The following is a 20,445-nucleotide window of genomic DNA, read 5'->3' on the forward strand; positions in this document are numbered from 1 at the left end:
ACCTCCTGCACAATGCAGGAAACTCACAAATACTTATACCACACACATACATCCCCAGTGACCCTAGCCCTATGCCTGGAAGATGGCAAAAAACTCCAAGATCCCTTGCCAAACTGGCCTGGAGAAAAATTGCTAACCCCAAAGTGAAATTAGCATATACCTGGGTGTGTAAGAAAAGGTCACGAGAAATAAGCATTGATGCAATCCTTCCCACCCTCCTTATCATCATCTGCCAAATTCACAGAAACAGCAATGCTGTCAGATGGCCATCTAGCCTGCAGAGTTTTGCCCTTACTAGTAGTAACCTAATCTAGAAATCTGTCTTTCTGCTTAAGTCTTAGAAGCTAGTTAAACAGTACAGACACTCTACCTCTGGAAAGGGTTCTCAACCTCCAGTATCATTTTACCTATTAGTAAAAAGGGTCCTTGGTATACAAGGCACAAAAATAGAAAGCAAGAGCAAGCCTGTAGGTATGTAACAAAATCCTAGAGGGGAACTTCCTGCCTCTCCTCCAAGAATACCCCATAGAATAAGATGGGACTTTTGGCTGAATACCTCTCATTTAAAAGTCATAGACAGCATACTTTTCAGCACATTGCCTCTAAATCCTTCTTCTCCATGATTACTTTAAATGTAAACAGAAGGCTAAATTTTCCTTCCTTCCAAAGCTATCTTGGGGTAAAGGGCTTACCTCATTAATTTGGCAAGCTGGCTAAATGAATATTTCTTATTGTTAATGAGAAATGTATAGTTCTTTCTTATGGTTAATGAGAAATGTATTGTTAATAAGACATGTACATGATTTCTTGATCATGTCTAGCTTTCAATTTTAATTTTAATTAAAAATTCATTCTACCAGATATTTTAAAGATAAAATGTTGACTTAATGTAAAATCTCTAATCCAGGGGTGGCCAATGGTAGCTCTCCAGATGTTTTTTGCCTAAAACTCCCATGAGCCCCAGCCGTTGGCCATGCTGGCTGGGGCTGATGGGAGTTGTAGGCAAAAACATCTGGAGAGTTACCGTTGGCTACCCCTGCTCTAATCAGTTAATGAAAAAAGTTAGATATTAATTGTTCCTTAGAGCAATTTACTTCTATATTTGACCATACAGAATCAAACTTCCATAAAAAAAAAAGCTCTCATAAGATTTTTTCCCCTCAGGAATGCTTAACACCATGACAGCATGCAAAGTCAACATGTAGCACTGAAACAGGTAGCCACCCCAGCAACATTGTAAATCCCTTTCAGTCACCATGTTTGCTTGTCCCTATTTTAAAAATCTGTTGTGGCACTGAGTTAGAACATGAGTAGAAGTAACAGCAGGAAGATTTCCTATGTGTCAAAGCCAGATACACACTGAAACAGCAATTATGCATACCTCTAGCACTGTAATTGGCAGGTGCCTGCAAATAATACTAGCCACTTGCTACAAATATATCCAGTGAGATTAACTTTGATTCACAAACCCATATACTAGAATAAATTTTGTTCTCTTTTAAGGTGCTGTTGGCCTCCTGATTTATGGATATATCAGTTATCAAGATTCCTAGAGGCTAAAAGCTCACATGAAGCCTCATGCAGTCTTGAAATTATCATACTCTCTTATGTGTGAGCCAGTGTGATGGCAAGAGAACTGGACTAACATCAAGTAGATGTGATTACAAACCTCTGCTTAGTCAGAAAGGTTTATTGAACAATCATAAACCAATTACCATTTTTCATTCTAACCTGTTTTACGAAGTTGTTAAGTGGAGAACAGACCATGTATATCACCTTAAACATTCCTTGGAGGACAGGTGGGATAATAAACAGATCTCACTATGCCAACATCAGGATTATTTTACATGCATATTCCAGGCCTGATTAAAGAGAGAACCCAAGTGCTCAAAAATTATTCCAAAATTACAACAGCAAGGCTTGGAACCTTAGCTGTCACTTATGATGGATATTTTAAATGTGATAAGGGACAGTTAAGGTTGCAATCATGTCATTCTCAGGAATATAATGATGTCTTAGAGTAAATATGAACTTTATCGAAAGCACTGCAATTGCAGACCCAATTTAAAAAAAATTAAGCAACTGGCTCAGATTATCTGTTTGAAACATGAGAACAATTCCTGACTGCCAGGTGATAATCCTAAAGTATGACTCGCCAACATACACAGTAGTTAAACATATGTCAAGCAGAAAATGAGATAATATTTTAACAAATTAACACAATACTTCAAGAAGGTATTCATTTCTGGTCCTCCATGTTACAAAGATTAACTACCATATAGTTACTTGTAGCTTTATTTGATTAAATAAATGGATATCTTCTTCAAGAGGCCTATTTTAAAGACGCAGAAGTCATCAGTAAAAGGTGCTGGGTAAGGCATATTTGATCAAGGTAGATCAGAAATTCTTAGAATACTACCAGTGTAAACCTAAGATCATTTTCTTGACAGAAAATCCCACTGAATAGACTTGAGTAGGAATCTGAGTAGACATGTTTAGGATTACTCTCTTACAGTACTATCCTGTACAGTTACACCTGTCTAAACCCACGGGGTTTGGATTAACTCTACATAGGATTCCACAGTTAGAAGCCAGGCAAGCCTCAAATGTGCTATTATCTCACTCATGTAACAGCATGTTTATTTCTGAATGTACATAAAGTATATTTGAAATTATTAAAAAAAATTAAATATAGTTATGCCTTATGGTACTGAGTGTTAGCAGGACTGTTTGACCAGATGCTTATACCAGAATTTGGATCATACTGCACACACAAGCATTATGTGGACAAAAAACTGAAAAATTTGCTCTCTTTTCTCTTGAAAGTCTTCACAAAGCAAGCTACAATGACATAGTATGAAGACATGTTACTGGAAAATGAAATATGAATGTGTTTTCAAAGTAGAATACAGGGATGGTAATTACTCCCTCAGGTTCTGGTATTCTAGCATTTGATGGTATATTAGCACAACATTATAGAGAAGCACAAAGCAGACCTGAATAAACTGTGAAAACACAGAAAATACTGATATTTGATAGTGCTTTCAGTAACTCATGTAATACAGGTTTGAATCACATGTTTAATTTTTGAACCCATGTTTATATTTGGAAAGGAAACGTAATCCATCTAATTTTAGCGTTCTTGATAGACATTCAAATCAGGAGGCAGGTGCAGATATTCATCTGTGTTTTAACTTGCTATTGGGAAAAATCAATTTAAATTTAGAAAAGAAATAATTATTTAAATTAATTCCTACATATGAACTACACAGGAATAATTTTTATTGTTTATAGTCTGCCTTTCTCACTCTCAAGGTAGATTATGAAGTATAATTCAATGCAATCAAAATAGCATTACAGCAATCTGGAACAAGGCATAAAGTATTCAACATGATATGATTAAACAATGCAAAAAACAGTATTATGTGAATAAAAAACAAAGCAATGAGAGTGCAATAATACATATAGCAAAAAAAACCACCACACTTTAGACAGTGGCATAGTTCACATTCCCAATCCCTTTATATAAAAACCTTTCTGAACAATTTTGTCCTACTGTAGTCTTATTACCGTCATAAAAATGCCGTCCTGAAATGCCCCTTTGCATAGGACACAGAAAGAGAGAACCATGGGAGTCTTCATGACCACCTTATACAGGTCATTCCATAAGGTGAGGGGCAACAGAAAATGCATGTGTACTGGCAGCTGCTGACTCTGTCCATCTGTAGGGTTGCACCTGCAAAAGTCCTGCTCAGAAGAGCAAAGCTGTCAAGGTACAGCACAGCAAGAGAGGCAGTTATAGATATAACAATCCAGTACCATGCAGGGCTCTGTATGGGATTATCTGCACCTTGAAATGAACCTAGTAACTCATGGGCAGGCAGTGGAGTGACTGCAGAGTGGGTGCCATATGCATGCTCCAGCAAGCTCTTCACACTTCACACACACAAACACAATAATTAACGCACAAAATAACTAACAGTACTCTATTTAAAATCTAACTGCCTCTGGTTAACAAACAAAAGGAAGCTCAAAGCAAGTACTAAATTACCTGCTGGAATAAGCACTCTACTATGTAAATACAGAAGGCATATACACAATCCCTAAACACAGGTTTGTTGGCTTGTTGCCACTGTCACCTGCATGTGCTTATACACATAAACCCATAGTCCCAGACTGAAAATGTAATCCTAAATGTAGATAGTCCCACTTAGTTCAATGACATCTACTTCCTAAAAAATATACACCAGTTTGCAGCCTTCAACAGACATGTTTACACCTTCAACAAAGAGATTTCTCCCTCTGAACTGGCACTTTATTTTTAAAAATGACAGAGGTCAAGACTGGATTCAGGAAAAAAGATTAGACCTTGCAGCCCAAAGCAACTGCTTCATGGAAAGACCAGTCCAGTTAGAAGCAACTTACGTGAGATAATTAAGATGCTTAAAGATTTATAACGGGGTGGCCAACGGTAGCTCTCCAGATGTTTTTTGCCTACAACTCCCATCAGCCCCAACCATTGGCCATGCTGGCTGGGGCGGATGGGAGTTGTAGGCCAAAAAAAATCTGGAGAGCTACCGTTGGCCACCCTGATTTATAATTTTAAAATGTTATTTATGCTTTAATTAGATTTCTTTAAACATCTTAAAATCAAATTTACAAGGCAACTTGAATACAAGCAAAATATTAAAGTCTGTAATCTCTTAAGATTTAATCATGGCTATCAAAGATACTTTAAGGAGTTAATTTTCTATTAAAGAGAAAGAAACATAAACGAGAACCTGTCTTCAAAAGATTAAGGGTTAAACAATGAAACATATTTTAGGTTTGTTATTGCAGACTTCTACCAGAACCAGGACTATCAAATCAGAGGAATGACAATTCAAGAGATGCCATCCTATATCAAATTAGGGTTATCTACTGGGCAAATAAAAGGATCTTGTATTCCTATTTCATGCCTTCAATGATCTGCAATTTCTTTAGTTTTTTATTATATTTATGTATCTACCACTAAACAGCATAAATCATAAATAATTGTTGGAAGGGACCTCCAAAGTCGAGTCCAACTTCCTGCACAATGCAGGAAATTCATAAGCACCTCCCCCTAAGTTCACAGAATCAGTATTGCTGTCAGAAGGCCAAACTTCTGTTTAAAAATCTCCAAAGGAGAAGCCCACCATCTCACAAGGAAGCCTCTTCCACTGAGGAACTGCTCTGTCAGGAAGTTCTTCCTAATGTTTAGCTGAATCTTTTTTATTCAATTTCAACCCACTGGTTCTGGTCCAACCTTCTGGGGCAACAGAAAACAACTCTGTACCATCCTCTATTACAGTCCTTCAAGTACTTCAAGATGGTTATCATATCACCTCTCAGTCATCTCTCCAGACTAAACATACCAAGCTCCTTCAGTCTTTCCTCATAGGACTTGGTCTCCAAGACTTATTTGTCTTTTTGGCAGTTCATGATATCTGTAAAACTCTCCTCCAATACCACATTTCAAATAAATCAATTTTCTTCCTGTCTGTTTTCTTCATCACCTAACTTTCAACACCCATACATAGTAATGAGAATACTATGATATGAATTATCTTTAGTTTGGTTGCCCATGACATATCCTTACACTTAACCACCTTTTCTAAATCCTTCATTGCCTCAGTACTTTTACGTCATTACCTCAGTACTTTTAGGTACTTTTAGTACTGATGACCTACCTCAACAAGAGTTTGTAAGTTACTAATTAATCAGTCATAACGGGTCTACCTGACAGGTATCAACAAATCCATTATCTAACAATGTAAGCTAAGACAAGAGATAATAAATCTACAAAGTCAACAATAAAAATTTCTTCAAATACATTAGAAGCAGGAAACCAGCCAGGGAGGCAGTGGGGCCCTTGGATGACCAAGGGGTAAAATGACTACTGAAGGATGATAAGGAAATGGCTGTGAAGCCAAATGCATGTTTTGCCTCTACCTTCACTGTGGAAGATGAGAAGTGTTTGCCCACTCCAGAACCACTGATTTTTGGAGGGGTGTTGAAAGATCTGAGTCAGACTGAAACTGAGTCAGATTGAGGTGACGAAAGAGGAGGTCCTACAATTGACGATTTAAAAACTGATAAGTCACCAGGCCCAGATAGCATACATCCAAGAGTTCTGAATTTGTGGATCTGACCAAAATATGTAATCTTTCATTGAAATCTGCCTCTGTTCCTGAGGACTAGAAGGTAGCAAATGTCACCCCTATCTTTAAAAAAGGTTCCAGAGGAGATCCAGGAAATTACAGGCCAGTCAGTCTGACTTCAATACCGGGAAAGTTGGTGGAAGCCATTATTAAAGAGAGAATTAGTAGGTATGAACAAAAGTTATTGAGGAAGACTCTGCATGGGTTCTGTATGGTTAGATCTTGTCTCACTAACCTATTCGATTTTTTTGAGGGGGTGAACAAACATGTGGATAAAGGGGAGCCAATAGAAGTTGTTTACCCTGACTTCCAGAAAGCTTTTGATAAAGTTCTCATCAAAGGCTCCTTAGTAAGCTTGAGAGTCATGAGAGTCTAACCTGTTAGAATTCTTTGAAGGGGTGAACAAACATGGACAAAGGGGATCCAATAGATGTTGTTCACCTTGACTTCTAGAAAGCTTTTGATAAAGTTCCTCATCAAAGGCTCCTAAGCTCAAGAGTCATGGGGTAAAAGGACAAGTCCTCTTGTGGATCAAAAACTGGCTAATTAATAGGAAACAGAGAGTGAATATAAATGGGCAATTTTTAGAGTGGAGGGTGGGAAGCAGCGAAGTACTGCAGGGCTCAGTACTGGGTCCGATGCTTTTTAACTTGTTCATTAATGATTTGGAGTTGGGAGTAAGCAGTGAAGTGTCTAAGTTTGCAGATGACACTAAATTGTTCAGAGTGGTGAGAACCATAGAGGATTGTGAGGTACTCCAAAGGGATCTGTTGAAGCTGGGCAAGTGGGTGTCAATGTGGCAAATGAGGTTCAATGTGACCAAGTGGAAAGTAACGCACATGGGGGCAAAAAATGCTAACTATAAATACAAGTTGATGGGGTGTGATGTGACGGAGACTGACCACGAGAGAGATCGTGGGGTCGTGGTAGATAACTCACTGAAAATGTCAAGACAGTGTGCAACAAGGCCAATGCCATGCTGGGAATTATCAGGAAGGGAATTGAAAACAAATCAGCCAGTATCATAATGCCCCTGTATAAATCGATGGTGTAGCCTCATTTGGAATACTGTGTTATATTATAGTATTGGAAAAAGTGCAGAAAAGGGCAACTAGAATGATTAAAGGGTTGGAACACTTTCCCTATGAAAAAAGGTTAAAACGTTTGGGGCTCTTTAGCTTGGAGAAATGTTGACTCAGGGGTGACATGATAGAGGTTTACAAGATTATGCATGGGATAAAGAAGGTAGAGAAAGAAGTACTTTTCTCTCTCACAATACAAGAACCCGTGGACATTCAATGAAATTGCTGAACAGTTGGGTTAGAATGGATAAAAGGAAGTAGTACTTCTTCACCTAAAGGGTGCTTAACGCATGGAATTCACTGCCACAGGAGGTGGCGGCGGCTGCAAGCATAAACAGCTTCAAGAGGGATTGAATAAACATATGGAGCAGAGGTCCATCAGTGGCTATTAGCCACAGCGTATTGTTGGAACTCTCTGTCTGGGGCAGTGATGCTCTGTATTCTTGGTGCTTGGGGGGGGCACAGTGTGAGGGCTTCTAGTGTCCCAGCCCCACTGATGGACCTCCTGATGGTGCCTGGTTTTTTTGGTTACTGTGTCATGCAGAGTGTTGGACTGGCCATTGGCCTGATCCAACATGGCTTCTCTTACATTCTTAAAGAGGTAGCTATCACGTACGTTGCAGTAATCACTTAAATTAATCTATCATCACTCCTAAAATGAGGTTGATGAATCCAAAAACTTATTAATCTCAAGAAAGCAATCACAGGCAAATGGTAGATACCGTATTTTTTGCTCCATAAGACGCACCTGACCATAAGACGCACTTAGTTTTTAGGAGGAGGAAAACAGGAAAAAAAATATTCTGAACCCATCCTCCATGATTTCCAAATGGTGGGAAGGCATTTTAAAGGAGCATGGTTCCTTTAAATATGTCGGCCAGAACTCTCTTGGCTCCTGGCTCTATCTCCAAAGACCCCAGATATGTCTTGAGTTCAACCTGGCAACCCTAGGCCCTGATGGAGCACAACACGAACCCACCGTGACTCTCTGGCTGCAGTCTCTGCCCCAAGGAGCTCGCCCGACCCAGGCAGTGCCCTCAGTCTCCTAGGAGGGTGCCGGACTGGAGGGCCACCGCCTGGGAGCCTTCCCAGCCTTGACACTCAGTACATGCCCCATGGTCTCCGTCGAAGAAAGGGCAGGGCCAGGCCTGGCCAGCAGCCGCCCAGCTCACACGTGCTTAAAGAGCCGCCCCGACGGCAGCAGTGCACCCAGCGCAATGTGGCTGCTACCGCTGCTCTTCTTCTATCACTATTGATACTTCCTTCCTCCCTCCCTTCCACTCACCATTCATTTTCGACAGCCGACGAGAAGGAAGAGGAGGCCGGCATGTCCGGGCAGCAACAGCCGCCACAACTCCCAGCGACGGCTCCTCAAGCACCGGGCAACCCCCGCCACCCGCCTCAGCCACGCTTCTTCACCCGCCGGCTCCGCCCACCTCGGCCCCGCCGCCTCCCCCTCCGCCACTACCGCCCGCAATCGTCGCCACAACAGCCCCCGCCTCTTCCTCAGCGGGGCCCATGTCTGGCGGCGGCAGCAGCAGCAGCGCCCCTGCCCCGTTCCCTCACTGTGGCGTCCCGGCCCTCTATGAGCAAGAAAAGAAGCTCAAGCGGCGCCTCAGGCGACTCTACCCGGCTGTGGACGAGCAGGAAACGCCGCTGCCCCGCTCCTGGAGCCTGAAGGACAAATTCAGTTACATCGGCCTCTCGCAGAACAACCTGCGAATCCACTACTGGGCTTGCCGGGCAGGTCTGCTCCAGCAGGCGCTCGCCCTTGGCTACGCCCCTTTTTTGCAGTATTCCCTCCATAAGATGCACACACTCCCCCCCCCACTTTTTTGGGAGGGAAAGTGCATCTTATGGAGCGAAAAATATGGTATTTTTTCCATTGGAAACTGTTGCCAGGACATAGTCCAAAGACTTAAAATGCAAAAATTTTGCTGAAACTAGGCAGGTCTGGGCCTAGACAGTGTTTATAGATGAGGCATCATATGACACTTTGTTCTAAAGAAGGATGTAAAAGAAACAAAATAATTTGGATTCAAATTGCCCATGCATTCTTAACCAATGTCATACAACCACGAAAAAATCCCTGATCATGTAATCATGAATATATCCATGAAAAACTGGTAATATCTTTTTCTAGAATTCCCATGATGTTATAATAATATATGTTTAGGACTGAATATACATGAAACTCTGCAAACCTTTGGTTCTAACGCTGTACTTAGTCATCCCTGCCTACATTCATTCTGGTTTATTTAGACAGATTTACCCCTCCCACAGACTGCATGAACATCCAATCTAAATCATCCAAGTAAACCGCTTGCACTCTTGTAAAAATTTTCTACACAATACATTGTTCTCCAGATTCACAGGAACAATCATATACAAACCTACTAGGTTGTTTCTTTGAACCAAGTGAAACTTACTTTTTAGTAGGACCAAGCTGTTTATCCCTAAAGCAGATGGAAATAATACGTGGGCTGGAATCCAGATACCTGCTTAGGCTCACACAAAGAGTTTGTGTTAACATTTTCTTTGAACAGTTGACCCCAATGCCCTAGCACAAAAATAGTATGGCTCTCTCCTCAGTTTCAAATATATTTTGCCTGTATTATGTCCTACTGTTTAACGGACAACAAGACGACAATTCATCTGGGCGTTCCAAACCCATTTTACAATCCCTAGCCATAACCTGCAACTTTCTCCTTTGGAAAGGGTGAGCTTATAAGCATAATGCAATTAAATGAAACATAACAATGTCATTAAATGAAAATATCAGCTAAAATGGATTAGCTATTTAGTGTATATTGAAGAAAACCATCACAATTACTTTGCAAGACAGGACCAATATGTAATCTTATGTTAATATACCCTCTGAGAATGAACAATAACAGAACCTTCAGTAAAGTTACACTCCATTCCAGAGACAGTGCACAGTCTCCAAAAAGAAGCCCTGTTCATGGCAGAGTACATCAGAAGGATCTCTAGGTTCTCATTGTAGAGGATCTCAGGTAGTAGATCTGGGAAAGACTAATCTCCACAAGACATCAGAGAGTTGTTCTTAATTAGAGCTAAGACCAAAGTATCCAAAAGAATATTTGAACATTTTGGCAGCATCAAAAAGCACCCTGCTTTTCAGTGATTTTTCAATTATTGCTTTGCAACTATTTATGTTCAGAATCAACTTAATTTCCCTTCAGTAGTAACTCTAAAGTAAGAACATAAATATGTACAGTGTATGCTTTGTGCCAGCAATTCTACTTAGGATATCACTGTGAAACTTAGTGAAAAACTGGGGTGTACATATTGTTTCTCATTTCAATAATGAAAACAGTATTGTTTTCAACATAAACTGCAATTTTTCAGTAAAAATATTTAATTGACTCCTAAACCTTAAATCACACACTTTATTGCTGAAGTAAACTAAAGCTATAAATGTAATTTTAAAACACTCCAAACACACACAATTAATACAGTAGGCAACCATTTGTAATGATTTTATGTTGAAATCCCTTTGGCAAAACCAAAATTTACTAGAAAGTTCTATTAATGGAATTTACTTCCACAAAACAATGCTGCAATGTTCATCATTACATTTCTAATAACCACCCAATGCTGACAGAACTTCCAAACAGGTGTTATGACTGAGAAACAAACAAGAAACAAGTAGTTTTGAAACAGGGCAAACCTTTACAATATTCATACAAAAACTTTGCAGGATTTCTTCAATAGGGCTTTTTTCACCCTGACCTATTATATTCTCTCACATTGTGGAAAATCTTGGCAGCAGCATCCAATGGAATACGAGGGGCTCTAGAAACTGAAATAATCCAAACCCTTGAATATGCATGGAAATAGTTTGATTCTCTGGATACCAGGCAAAAGGCTTGGAAACAGTTCAGCCAAAGCCTGTAACTACCATTTCTAGACTGACTGACTTGTTTTAACGAATTCTGTTCAAGACAACAAGTGTATAGTTCTTACTTTCAAAAAAAATTGTAATCATACTAGGACCTATATGACCACATTAATACAGTATTATCAACATATATGGATAGTATTAATAAAACGAGCCAAGTTATTAGCAAAAAACCAACCCCCCCCCCCGGGGCCTAAGATAAAATACTTGTTTATACATCCAGTAAGAAACAACGCGAGTATGTGAAAAGATTTTCTTTTTTTGGGGGGGGGGGGTAGTGAGGGGAAAGGTGGAAGACAAAGGGAAGATATTCAGGGTGCACAACGCTAACTTCCTCCTGGAGAAGAAACTACAAAACTCCTCGCCACTGGCCTCTAACCCCACCCCCGCCGCCGTTTACTCTCTACAATAAGGCTCCCCAGCCTGAGGCGCAAAGGAAGCCAATGCTGCACTGCAGGCGCCCGAAGGCTAACTGCCTCGGCGGCGCAAGGTCCCCGCACCCTCACCAGGCGGGAAATGGCCGTAACGGCCCCGCAAAGCGGCGCGGGCAGGGTGTGCGTCGCCACAGTATATTTTCTTCATCAGAAAACACGGCGATAGGAGGAAGGCTCAACATCTGCTCAGTCTCATGGTAACACTTGCGAGAGCCGCAACTAACGGGGGTGGGGTGGGGGACCGAAAGAGGGAGGCGTCTAAGAGGAAACGAGAAAAGCCGGCTCTACGGGAAACCGGGAAGAAGGAAACGCGTGTGAGAAAATACAAAAGCTCATAACAGTTGGTGGACGGTTAAAAGCATCAACAAGGAGAGCGGGTTATGTAGTCTAAAAAGCGCGCGGTAGTTACTATAGAAACCAGCGAGGGAGAAAGGACCCGAAAGGTGCTGTTTAGCTGCCCTCTATTCTTCCCTGCGGCCCGGAGAATCTCAAGAATGGGGCACTTCAAGGTGACTCCAAGCTCAGCCCGGTCACTTCCTCACCTGGCACCTACAGACGATGTCCGCATCCTGCGCCAGCAGATCCACCACTTTTCCTTTGCCCTCGTCACCCCATTGTGCCCCAAGGACTACGGTCACCTTGTTGCCAGGGTGCCGGGAGGCGCCTTCACCGTTGGGGATGAGGGCAGACGAGGAGCCGTTTTCAGACATGGCTCCCGCGGGCAAAGATTCCGCTATTGCTCTTAGGACACATGCGAGAGACGGAGGAGAAAGCGGCGCACCCGCGTCCGCCAGCAAACACTTCTTCCTCTCGTACAGGAGATGCTGCTACCGCATAAAGCAGCTCTCGCCGCCTATTGGCCTCTACGCCGGCCAGTAGACCCACCCCTTATCTGCATAGAATGAAAAGATCGCAGCCGCTTGGTTTTCTCGTGAGACTACATTTCCCAGGGTTCAATCCGGCAATGAAGCGTGCCAATAAAAAAAGTAGCATAGATGTAGAGTTGCCGTTGGCTTTGCCCACTGGAAGGGGGCGGGTCATTTAGTGAGGAATGGCAAGAGGTTGATCGTGCGAACAGCGACGGTTGCCCGATGGCGGTTGGAAAGTGCTTGTTGGGCGAGACTTGATGGCGCGCTTTTCGTGCCCGCTTGGGGGCGCTGAGATCCTATTCTTTTGCCTGTGGCTGACCGGCTGCCAGGCTGTATGGAGGTAAGAGATTGTAGCAGGAGGAGCCTAACAGAGACGAAGCGTGGAAGAATAATCATTCGCCAACAGACTTTAGAAATTAAAAGGGAAGTCTTTGGCTCTTTACATTGCTAAAGCGTTAAGGAAAACTGAGTTTTTAGGGTAAAAACGAGTTGAATGTTTGTTTCTAAAATCTACTGAGAGTTCTTATTTGCTTCGTTGATCAAGCCTCGCTCTGTTCTCAATAGTTGGTAAACATGTTTAGAATTGGGCTGCGTGCCTGCAGTGTTCCTAAAAAGCTTCATACGAGGCAATAATACCTGGTCCCATCCTGTGTATATTTTATTTGTTTTAGTGGGGGTTGCAGATAGTTGATGTTGATCGACGGTCTGCAGAGTCGGGGAAATGTTTCATGACGAAGAGGAGAGGACCCACATGCCAGTGGGGGGTGTACGTAATGTAATAAAGTATGCATATTCCATAATTTGGTTATATGATTTTAAAAATGTTTATTGCTGATTGTTGTTAACAATGAAACAATAAAATAAACTTGTAAGAGAGCACTCACTATTTTGTGGAGAACCTGATTAGTTTCTTGCAACTTTTTTGTATTCAAACACTGGAACCAGTTTCAGTAGATTTGAAGGTGGGAATATTTTGACAGGTAAGCAAATTATGCTTTATTTCTTCTAGCCAGCTGTAAAGTCCAAGTATGTCACAATACTACCCTCAATAAATATTAAGTTGATTTAGAAATCAGACCTTATAATGCAAAACTATGTTAATAAAAGAAAAATTATTTTAAAATGTTAATTTTAAAAACAGTAATTAGACTCAGTATTAATATAATAATAATAATAATAATAATAATAATAATAATAATAATAATAATAATAATAATAATAAATTTTATTTGTACCCCGCCCTCCCCTGCCGAAGCAGGCTCAGGGCGGCTAACAATACGGTGCCCCATGGTGCACCAACAATAAAACAGTTACATTGGAAACATTAAATTAAAAATTAAATTAACCTTAAAAGCCTGAATTAAAACAATTAACTAAAACATATTATAACGCTATCCTTGACACTCTTCTAGTTGATGCTGATGGCGGATTTCCAGTTATTCATAAGCTAATTTAAAAAGGGTGGTCTTGCAGGCCCTGCGGAACTGATCAAGGTTCCGCAGGGCCCGCACCTCCTCTGGGAGTTGGTTCCAGAGATGTGGGGCTGCGGCCGAAAAGGCCCGAGAGCGAGTGTTCTGTAGTTTAATTTGTCTTGGCCCAGGGGTAGTCAGTCTGTTCTTTCCTACTGACCTCAGTGCTCTCTGGGGTTCATACGGGGAGAGACGGTCCTTCAGGTAGGCTGGTCCTCGGCCATATAGGGCTTTAAAGGTGATAACCAGCACTTTGTACTGGACCCGGTATACAATCGGTAACCAGTGCAGTTCGCGTAGCCCCGGCCGTACATGTTCCCATCTTGGGAGACCAAGCAACAGCCTGGCCGCCGCGTTCTGCACTAGCTGTAACTTCCGGGTCCGGCACAGAGGCAGCCCCATGTAGAGGGCGTTACAGTAGTCCAATCGTGAGGTGACCGTCGCATGGATCACCGTTGCTAGGTCCCGACGCTCCAGGAAAGGGGCCAACTGCTTTGCCCGCCTCAGATGGAAGAAAGCTGACTTGGCAGTGGCTGTTATCTGGGCCTCCATTGATAATGAAGGCTCCAGTAAGACACCCAGACTCTTCACCTGCTGCGCCGCCTTTAGCTGCACACCATCGAAGGTCGGGAGGGATATTTCCCCCCCTGGAGCGCCGCGACCCACACAGAGAACCTCTGTCTTTGCCGGATTCAGCTTCAGCCCACTCAGTCTAAGCCACGAGTATTAGAAGAGTATTAGAAGAGGAAAAGCCCTTCACTCCGAGTCTCTGTACACAGATGTCTTGGGAAGTATATTTTTAATCCCAGGAAACAATCTGTGGGGTACTTGGAGAGGGGGCATCAGTATGATGTTGGGGGGGGGATATTGATTTCCTTTCTCTTTCAAACTGCCTAGATAATGAAAACAGGAAGAAAGCACTGAATATCTGATCAGGCCCAGCGCTAGGGGTTCTACTGGTCCTGGCAGACCCCTGCACCGCGCCTCCCCCCCACCACCACCAATTATTTTACATAGTCAACAGAAGAAAAAATCTACAGAAGAAAATTAACAAGCCAGCTTTCCATGATGTCCAAGAAAGCAATTTCCAATTCATTGAACATTGTATCTAAAGTGCTACATTTACTTTACATTTAAAGTTAAGTATGAAGCATGTGTTAATAGACAATTTCTTAACGCACCACACCAAATAGACAGCACACAGCTCCATGTGCTGGGATTGTCAAGGGAATGATACATAGGGGTCGTTTTGTAGAAAAATAGGTGGTGGAGCTCATTAGCATATCCCTGCCCCAGCCAAAAGCAACCCAATGCAAGAAAAGAGAGCCCTGGACAAGCAAGGCCTGCATGGGCTGGCTACAGATCCAGCCAGCCCATGCAGGCCTCATTCGCCTGGGGCTCTCCTGGGCTGCTCCCCCTGCCCCAGTCAAAAGACCAGCAAGCCATCCACCACCCAAAATAACATAAGTGGAGAAAGGGTGTTGTGGGTTCTCCAGGGGTTAATGAGGGCTGCTGGGGGCATGGCAAAGCTCCTGGTGGCTGGCTGGCTGCCCACTCTCCTAATCCAGGGATTGTTATGCAGCTGCACCTACTATTCAATGGACAAGGTAGGTGGGGAGGAAGAGGGAAAACCCTCAGAAAGGTTCAGGAGCTGTGCTCCTGTGAGCTCCTGCTGAACCTGAGGCCTGGTGATACACATGGGAGAGAACTTTTGCCTCTGCTAAAACTTCAGCCAAATGAAATTAAAACCTTGCAAATGAATTTTGCTGCTGTTGAATTTCACAGAGAGTAAACATCTTCCACAGTGTTCTGGGCAAAGTAAAGTTTGCAAATGGGGTTTGTTTGCTACTGTTGAAATTTACAGAGAACAAGCTCTCATTCCCCCTCCCAAACAATAAAGCTTGCAGATGGCTTTGTCTGATTCTGCTGGATTGTAGAAATGGTCTTCAAGCATTTAAGCTTCTCCTCCTTCCTTGATGCTGATCAGCTAATTACACATTCCAAAACCCTGAAAATTTAACATAAGAACATAAGAGAAGCCATGTTAGATCAGGCAGGCCAATGGCCCATCCAGTCCAACACTCTGTGTCACACAGTGGCCAAATTTATATATATATATATATATATATATATATATATATATATATACACACACACACACACACACATATACACACTGTGGCTAATAGCCACTGATGGACCTCTGCTCCATATTTTTATCTAACCCCCTCTTGAAGGTGGCTATGCTTGTGGCCACCACCACCTCCTGTGGCAGTGAATTCCACATGTTAATCACCCTTTGGGTGAAGAAGTACTTCCTTTTATCCGTTTTAACCTGTCTGCTCAGCAATTTCATCGAATGCCCACGAGTTCCTGTATTGTGAGAAAGGGAGAAAAGTACTTTCTCCATCCCATGCATTATCTTGTAAACCTCTATCGTGTAACCCCGCATTCGACGTTTCTCCAAGCTAAAGAGCCCCAAGCGTTTCAACCTTTCAGCCCCAGAAAGATCCTACTTGCAAGGTAGGCAGGTGAGTGCTTCTGTGGAAGGCTTCATTGGGAACTACCTTTTGAAAATGGCTTTTAAGAGGACAATTTAATATGCAGTGACTCAATACAAAACTTCATGCTGACTTCATCCCATGGCTATCTTCAGTTTCTGGAGATAAATGCAACGGTTATTGTAAAGTGTGCTACAAAGCTTTTGAACTAAATATAGGAATTAGAGTTCTGCAGTCTCATGCACAAGGACCACCCACCAGAAGAACCTGAAAATTAAATTGTCAACAGTTTATTGCAGTGTGTTTGGGTTCAAAACCAAGCACAAATTCAAGTAGTAAAAACACAGAGGAGGAAGCTCTGAAAACCATGTTCAGAGTGATGAAAAATGAAAAGAACTACCCACTACACAAACCAGTATGGCTGCCTATGTATTGAAGGACTGTGTTAGGATGGCAGAGTGCCTGTGGACTTCACAGCTAGTGATGAAGAAGATGGTATTTAATTCTTGCAATAACATCCATGAGTTATTCAAGCAAAAGTTCTCAGAAAGCTGAATAGCCCAACAATTTCATCTTGGAAAAATAAAAGCAATGTATATTGTAGTGTATGGTTTGGTGCCATACTTCTCTGACGTTCTATTGTAACAGCTGAAACTGACAGATATTTGTTACCTGTTTGATAAAGGTGATTCAAAAATGACAGGTTGATTTAGCGGCTTCTTTTTGGGATGAATGCTGTCAAAAAGTTTCCACATGGTACCTGACCAGTGCTTTTCTTCAAATAGATGAAGACCTTCTCCAGAAGTTTTAAAAAGGCATGCCATCTTTACCATTTGCAAAATTACTACAAGTATCTATGAACTAGTTATAAGGCCTATTGTAGAAATAAATACAGAGGACTTTAGAAAGAGGCTCTGAGTGAGTGCCTCAGCCTTGTGTTCTCAGGGTCAATTTGCTGTGGTGTAATACCATGAAGTTGGTTCAGGTAGCCGGCTCCAGGTTGACAGCCTCCCATCCTTCCGAGGTCGGTAAAATGAGTACCCAGCTTGCTGGGTGGAAAGTGTAGATGACTGGGGAAGGCAATGGCAAACCATCCCGTAAAAAGTCTGCCATGAAAATGTTGTGAAAGCAACATCACCCCAGAATTGAAAACGACTGATACTTGCACAGGGGACTACCTTTACCTTTTAAAATACCATGACAACTATCAGGCCTCCTTTAGCCTAGATGCTGAAGTTCAGCATTCTCTGCAGTGCATTGTTGCCACCTTTTCCTATCACATTTGGCCTTGTGGCATTTAGCATCAGCATGTGATTGTGGCGTGATCTGTCTTTTTTGGCCTGGCATGGTTGTATCACAGGATACCATAGAGTATGTGCCTCATGCCAGCTGTTTTCTGTAGGGAAAGTGATGTGACTTCAGCCTTTCATCTCTTCCCCACTCCCTGCAGCCTTTACCTAGGAAAAGTACAATATTTCTCCACAGTGGGGTTCAAAGCAGGAGGGAAGCGACCTTAGCACGGTATATCGACACAAGAGTCCACTCTGCAAATCAGCCATTTTCTCCAGGGAAACTGATTTCTGCCATCTGAACAGCAGTTTCTTGCTCTTGTTTTTTGGAGAACAAGAAACCGTGAGGAAAACTGAAGGGAGCTGTGAATCAAAGTGCGCCTGCACAGCAGCTGGTGGGGAACTGATTGCTTGAGCCAGGGAAAGCAGTAGCCTGGGGGTGGAGCAACTGCTAGTGAGGAATCAGTCTTAGTATAGAAGTATTGTGCAGAGCATAATGCAGTTTGATTCTGCAGCATCTTTTTTGCTTTTTTTTAGTAAATGCCTTGTATTTTTTTTTCAGATACAGAACTTCTGTAGAAAACTATATCCTGTTCACTACAAGTACTACTGTAAGTACTTAACATTAATAATATCTTGATGTATTTCTCAGACAACTTCATTAATCCCCTTGAAATTTATGGTAGCTGTGTTGGTATAGCATTTAACTAGCTGCAAATTTAAATATATATGGCAGTGATCAGCCCTAGAACCCTTTTTTTCTTTATCAAGAACATATTTAGAAGTAAAATAAGTAATAAACACATGAAGTATTAATGAAGCACAGTGCCTTAAAAATGTTCCCAGTATATCCCTCTTCTCAGTGAGTATGGAATTAGAAAGAAGGGCTCACGCCGCTGTAGGAAACTAGAAAAAGTTTTGAATTGATGACTGACTGAATTAATGCCTTTTTGAATTATCCATGCTTGTAGTTATACTTTTTTGAATTATTCATGCTTGTAGTTATACTTTTTAAACCAACATGCAATACCAGCTTGCATCCAGTATAAGTAATATATATTTTATAGAATGCTAAAATGAAAGCATAAATGTGTGTGGAGGGGAGAGTGGGCCTGAGAATGATTGTGTCTCCTTAAAGGCCATGTGAAGAACAATGTGTTCCATTTGTTTGCAGTGAACACAAGCTTCAAAAGCAGAAGATATTTTTTCAGTTTACAGGGAACCCAAAAGGACACTGTGGGTTAATGCTTCCTTTCTGCCATGGAATCTTGGCTACCTCTGGCCACTGTGCTGAAAATCTCCCTGGATCAGGCCCCATCAGCTCTCCAGAATCAGTCCAATGCAACCTTCTGATTAGAGGGAAAGGAGATGTTTTCACTAGCCTGTCACAAACAGGAGGCTGCTTCCCCTAGTGATCTCTGCACCCCCCCCCCGGATCTGACTCATCCCTAGAAAGGAGGAGGGTGCAAACCATGCAGGGCCTGGGACACAAAGGAATATAAGAACAGCAAAGCACAAAGGAGTGGCAGAATCTCCTTCACAACCTGTTGAGATTCTCCAATTTGAATTGCTTTAGCGGTATCCAAAACCAGCTTAGGTATGCATGGAGGTGAGTCCATGTGTCACAACACGGGGTATTACCAATTGCTGCCACCACTCTGGGTTAAGGGTCTTCCTTGAGAAGGCCCAGAGTACCCTCCCAAGCCCTTCAGGCCTCCATTAGCTTAGGCCGAATAATAGGCATGAGGACCAGGCAGAGTAAACAACAAAACAAAAGATTTATTCAATAGATCAGTTTAGTGCAATATAAATAAACAATGTGCATTAACCAGTAAAAGGAGTGTAGGGAAAATAAACAAATGCCCTAATGCGTCTGGACTTACTGTTCCTTGACTGTCTCATTCAGACTTGGGCCTACTCACCCTTCCTCTAAGGGCAAGGGTCTCCTCCCTGCAGTAGCCCTTCCTCAGCTCTTCCTTAGGAAAGGAACCAAGGCTTCCCCTTCCCAGGCCTTTTATTCAAGCCCTCCTCTTTCTCTGATAGGCCCAAAATGACACCAAAACCTTACAAGGCTTCTGGGAGTTGTAAGCCCTTCCCACTACTACCAGTCAGGCTTCCCTGGGCCCACAGGCCTCTAAGGCACAGCCCAGATCATGACAGCCCCCCCCACCAGACCGAATCATGGGGTCCAGCCATCAGGATCCCCATTGATGCGATCTGCACCCCAGAGATGGGCTGTGCATGGTCATTCTTAAATGTAAACATATACATAACAGAGGTAAACAAGTAATCAGCTTCACTAATGATTGCAGGTTCTTCTGGACAGGGCATCTCAGACCCCTCAATGTGTTCTACCCTGAAGTCAGAATCCTGCATGGTTAGACTCCACCTCAGAAGTTTTGAATTTGTCAATTTGGCAGTCTGACGCCATTGCAGAAGAGAGTGATATGTTCTTAGCAGGAAGTGCCTGCCCCACAGATACGGTCTGAACTTTCCCAAAGCGTATATGATGGCATAACACTCCTCAGGATTCCTCAGCCCGCTTCCTGCTCGGTGAGCTTTTTACTGAGGAAGACAACTGCGTGTTGCTCTTGGTCTGGCCCTTCCTGTGACAATACAGCCCCCATCCATGGTCAGAAGCATCAGTGGTGAGGACAAAGGGTTTGTCGAAGTCTGGAGCCTTCAATACTGGTCTGG

General features: G+C 42.4%; 2 protein-coding genes across 3 annotated transcripts in view; one reads left to right on the top strand and one right to left on the bottom strand.

Annotated features, from left to right (window-relative positions):
- ADSS2 (adenylosuccinate synthase 2) overlaps window positions 1–12,559 on the bottom strand; it is a 58,052-nt gene extending 45,493 nt beyond the window's left edge. The window contains exon 1 of one of the 2 annotated variants that reach the window (XM_060243632.1): window positions 12,163–12,559. In XM_060243632.1, the coding sequence (XP_060099615.1) occupies window positions 12,163–12,330 (168 nt within the window). In that variant the 5' untranslated portion in view covers window positions 12,331–12,559. The remainder of the gene's footprint in view (window positions 1–12,162) is intronic. The other variant, XM_060243640.1, reaches the window with a different exon arrangement.
- A 72-nt stretch (window positions 12,560–12,631) lies between these two features.
- Window positions 12,632–20,445, top strand: part of LOC132574148 (cation channel sperm-associated protein subunit epsilon-like protein) — a 44,059-nt gene continuing 36,245 nt past the window's right edge. Inside the window, exons 1-2 of the mRNA XM_060242400.1 lie at window positions 12,632–12,829; window positions 18,311–18,359. Coding sequence (XP_060098383.1) covers window positions 12,747–12,829; window positions 18,311–18,359 — 132 coding nt within the window. The 5' untranslated portion in view covers window positions 12,632–12,746. The remainder of the gene's footprint in view (window positions 12,830–18,310; window positions 18,360–20,445) is intronic.

This window comes from Heteronotia binoei, chromosome 1, assembly GCF_032191835.1.
Source record: "Heteronotia binoei isolate CCM8104 ecotype False Entrance Well chromosome 1, APGP_CSIRO_Hbin_v1, whole genome shotgun sequence".
NCBI classification, from domain to species: domain Eukaryota; kingdom Metazoa; phylum Chordata; class Lepidosauria; order Squamata; family Gekkonidae; genus Heteronotia; species Heteronotia binoei.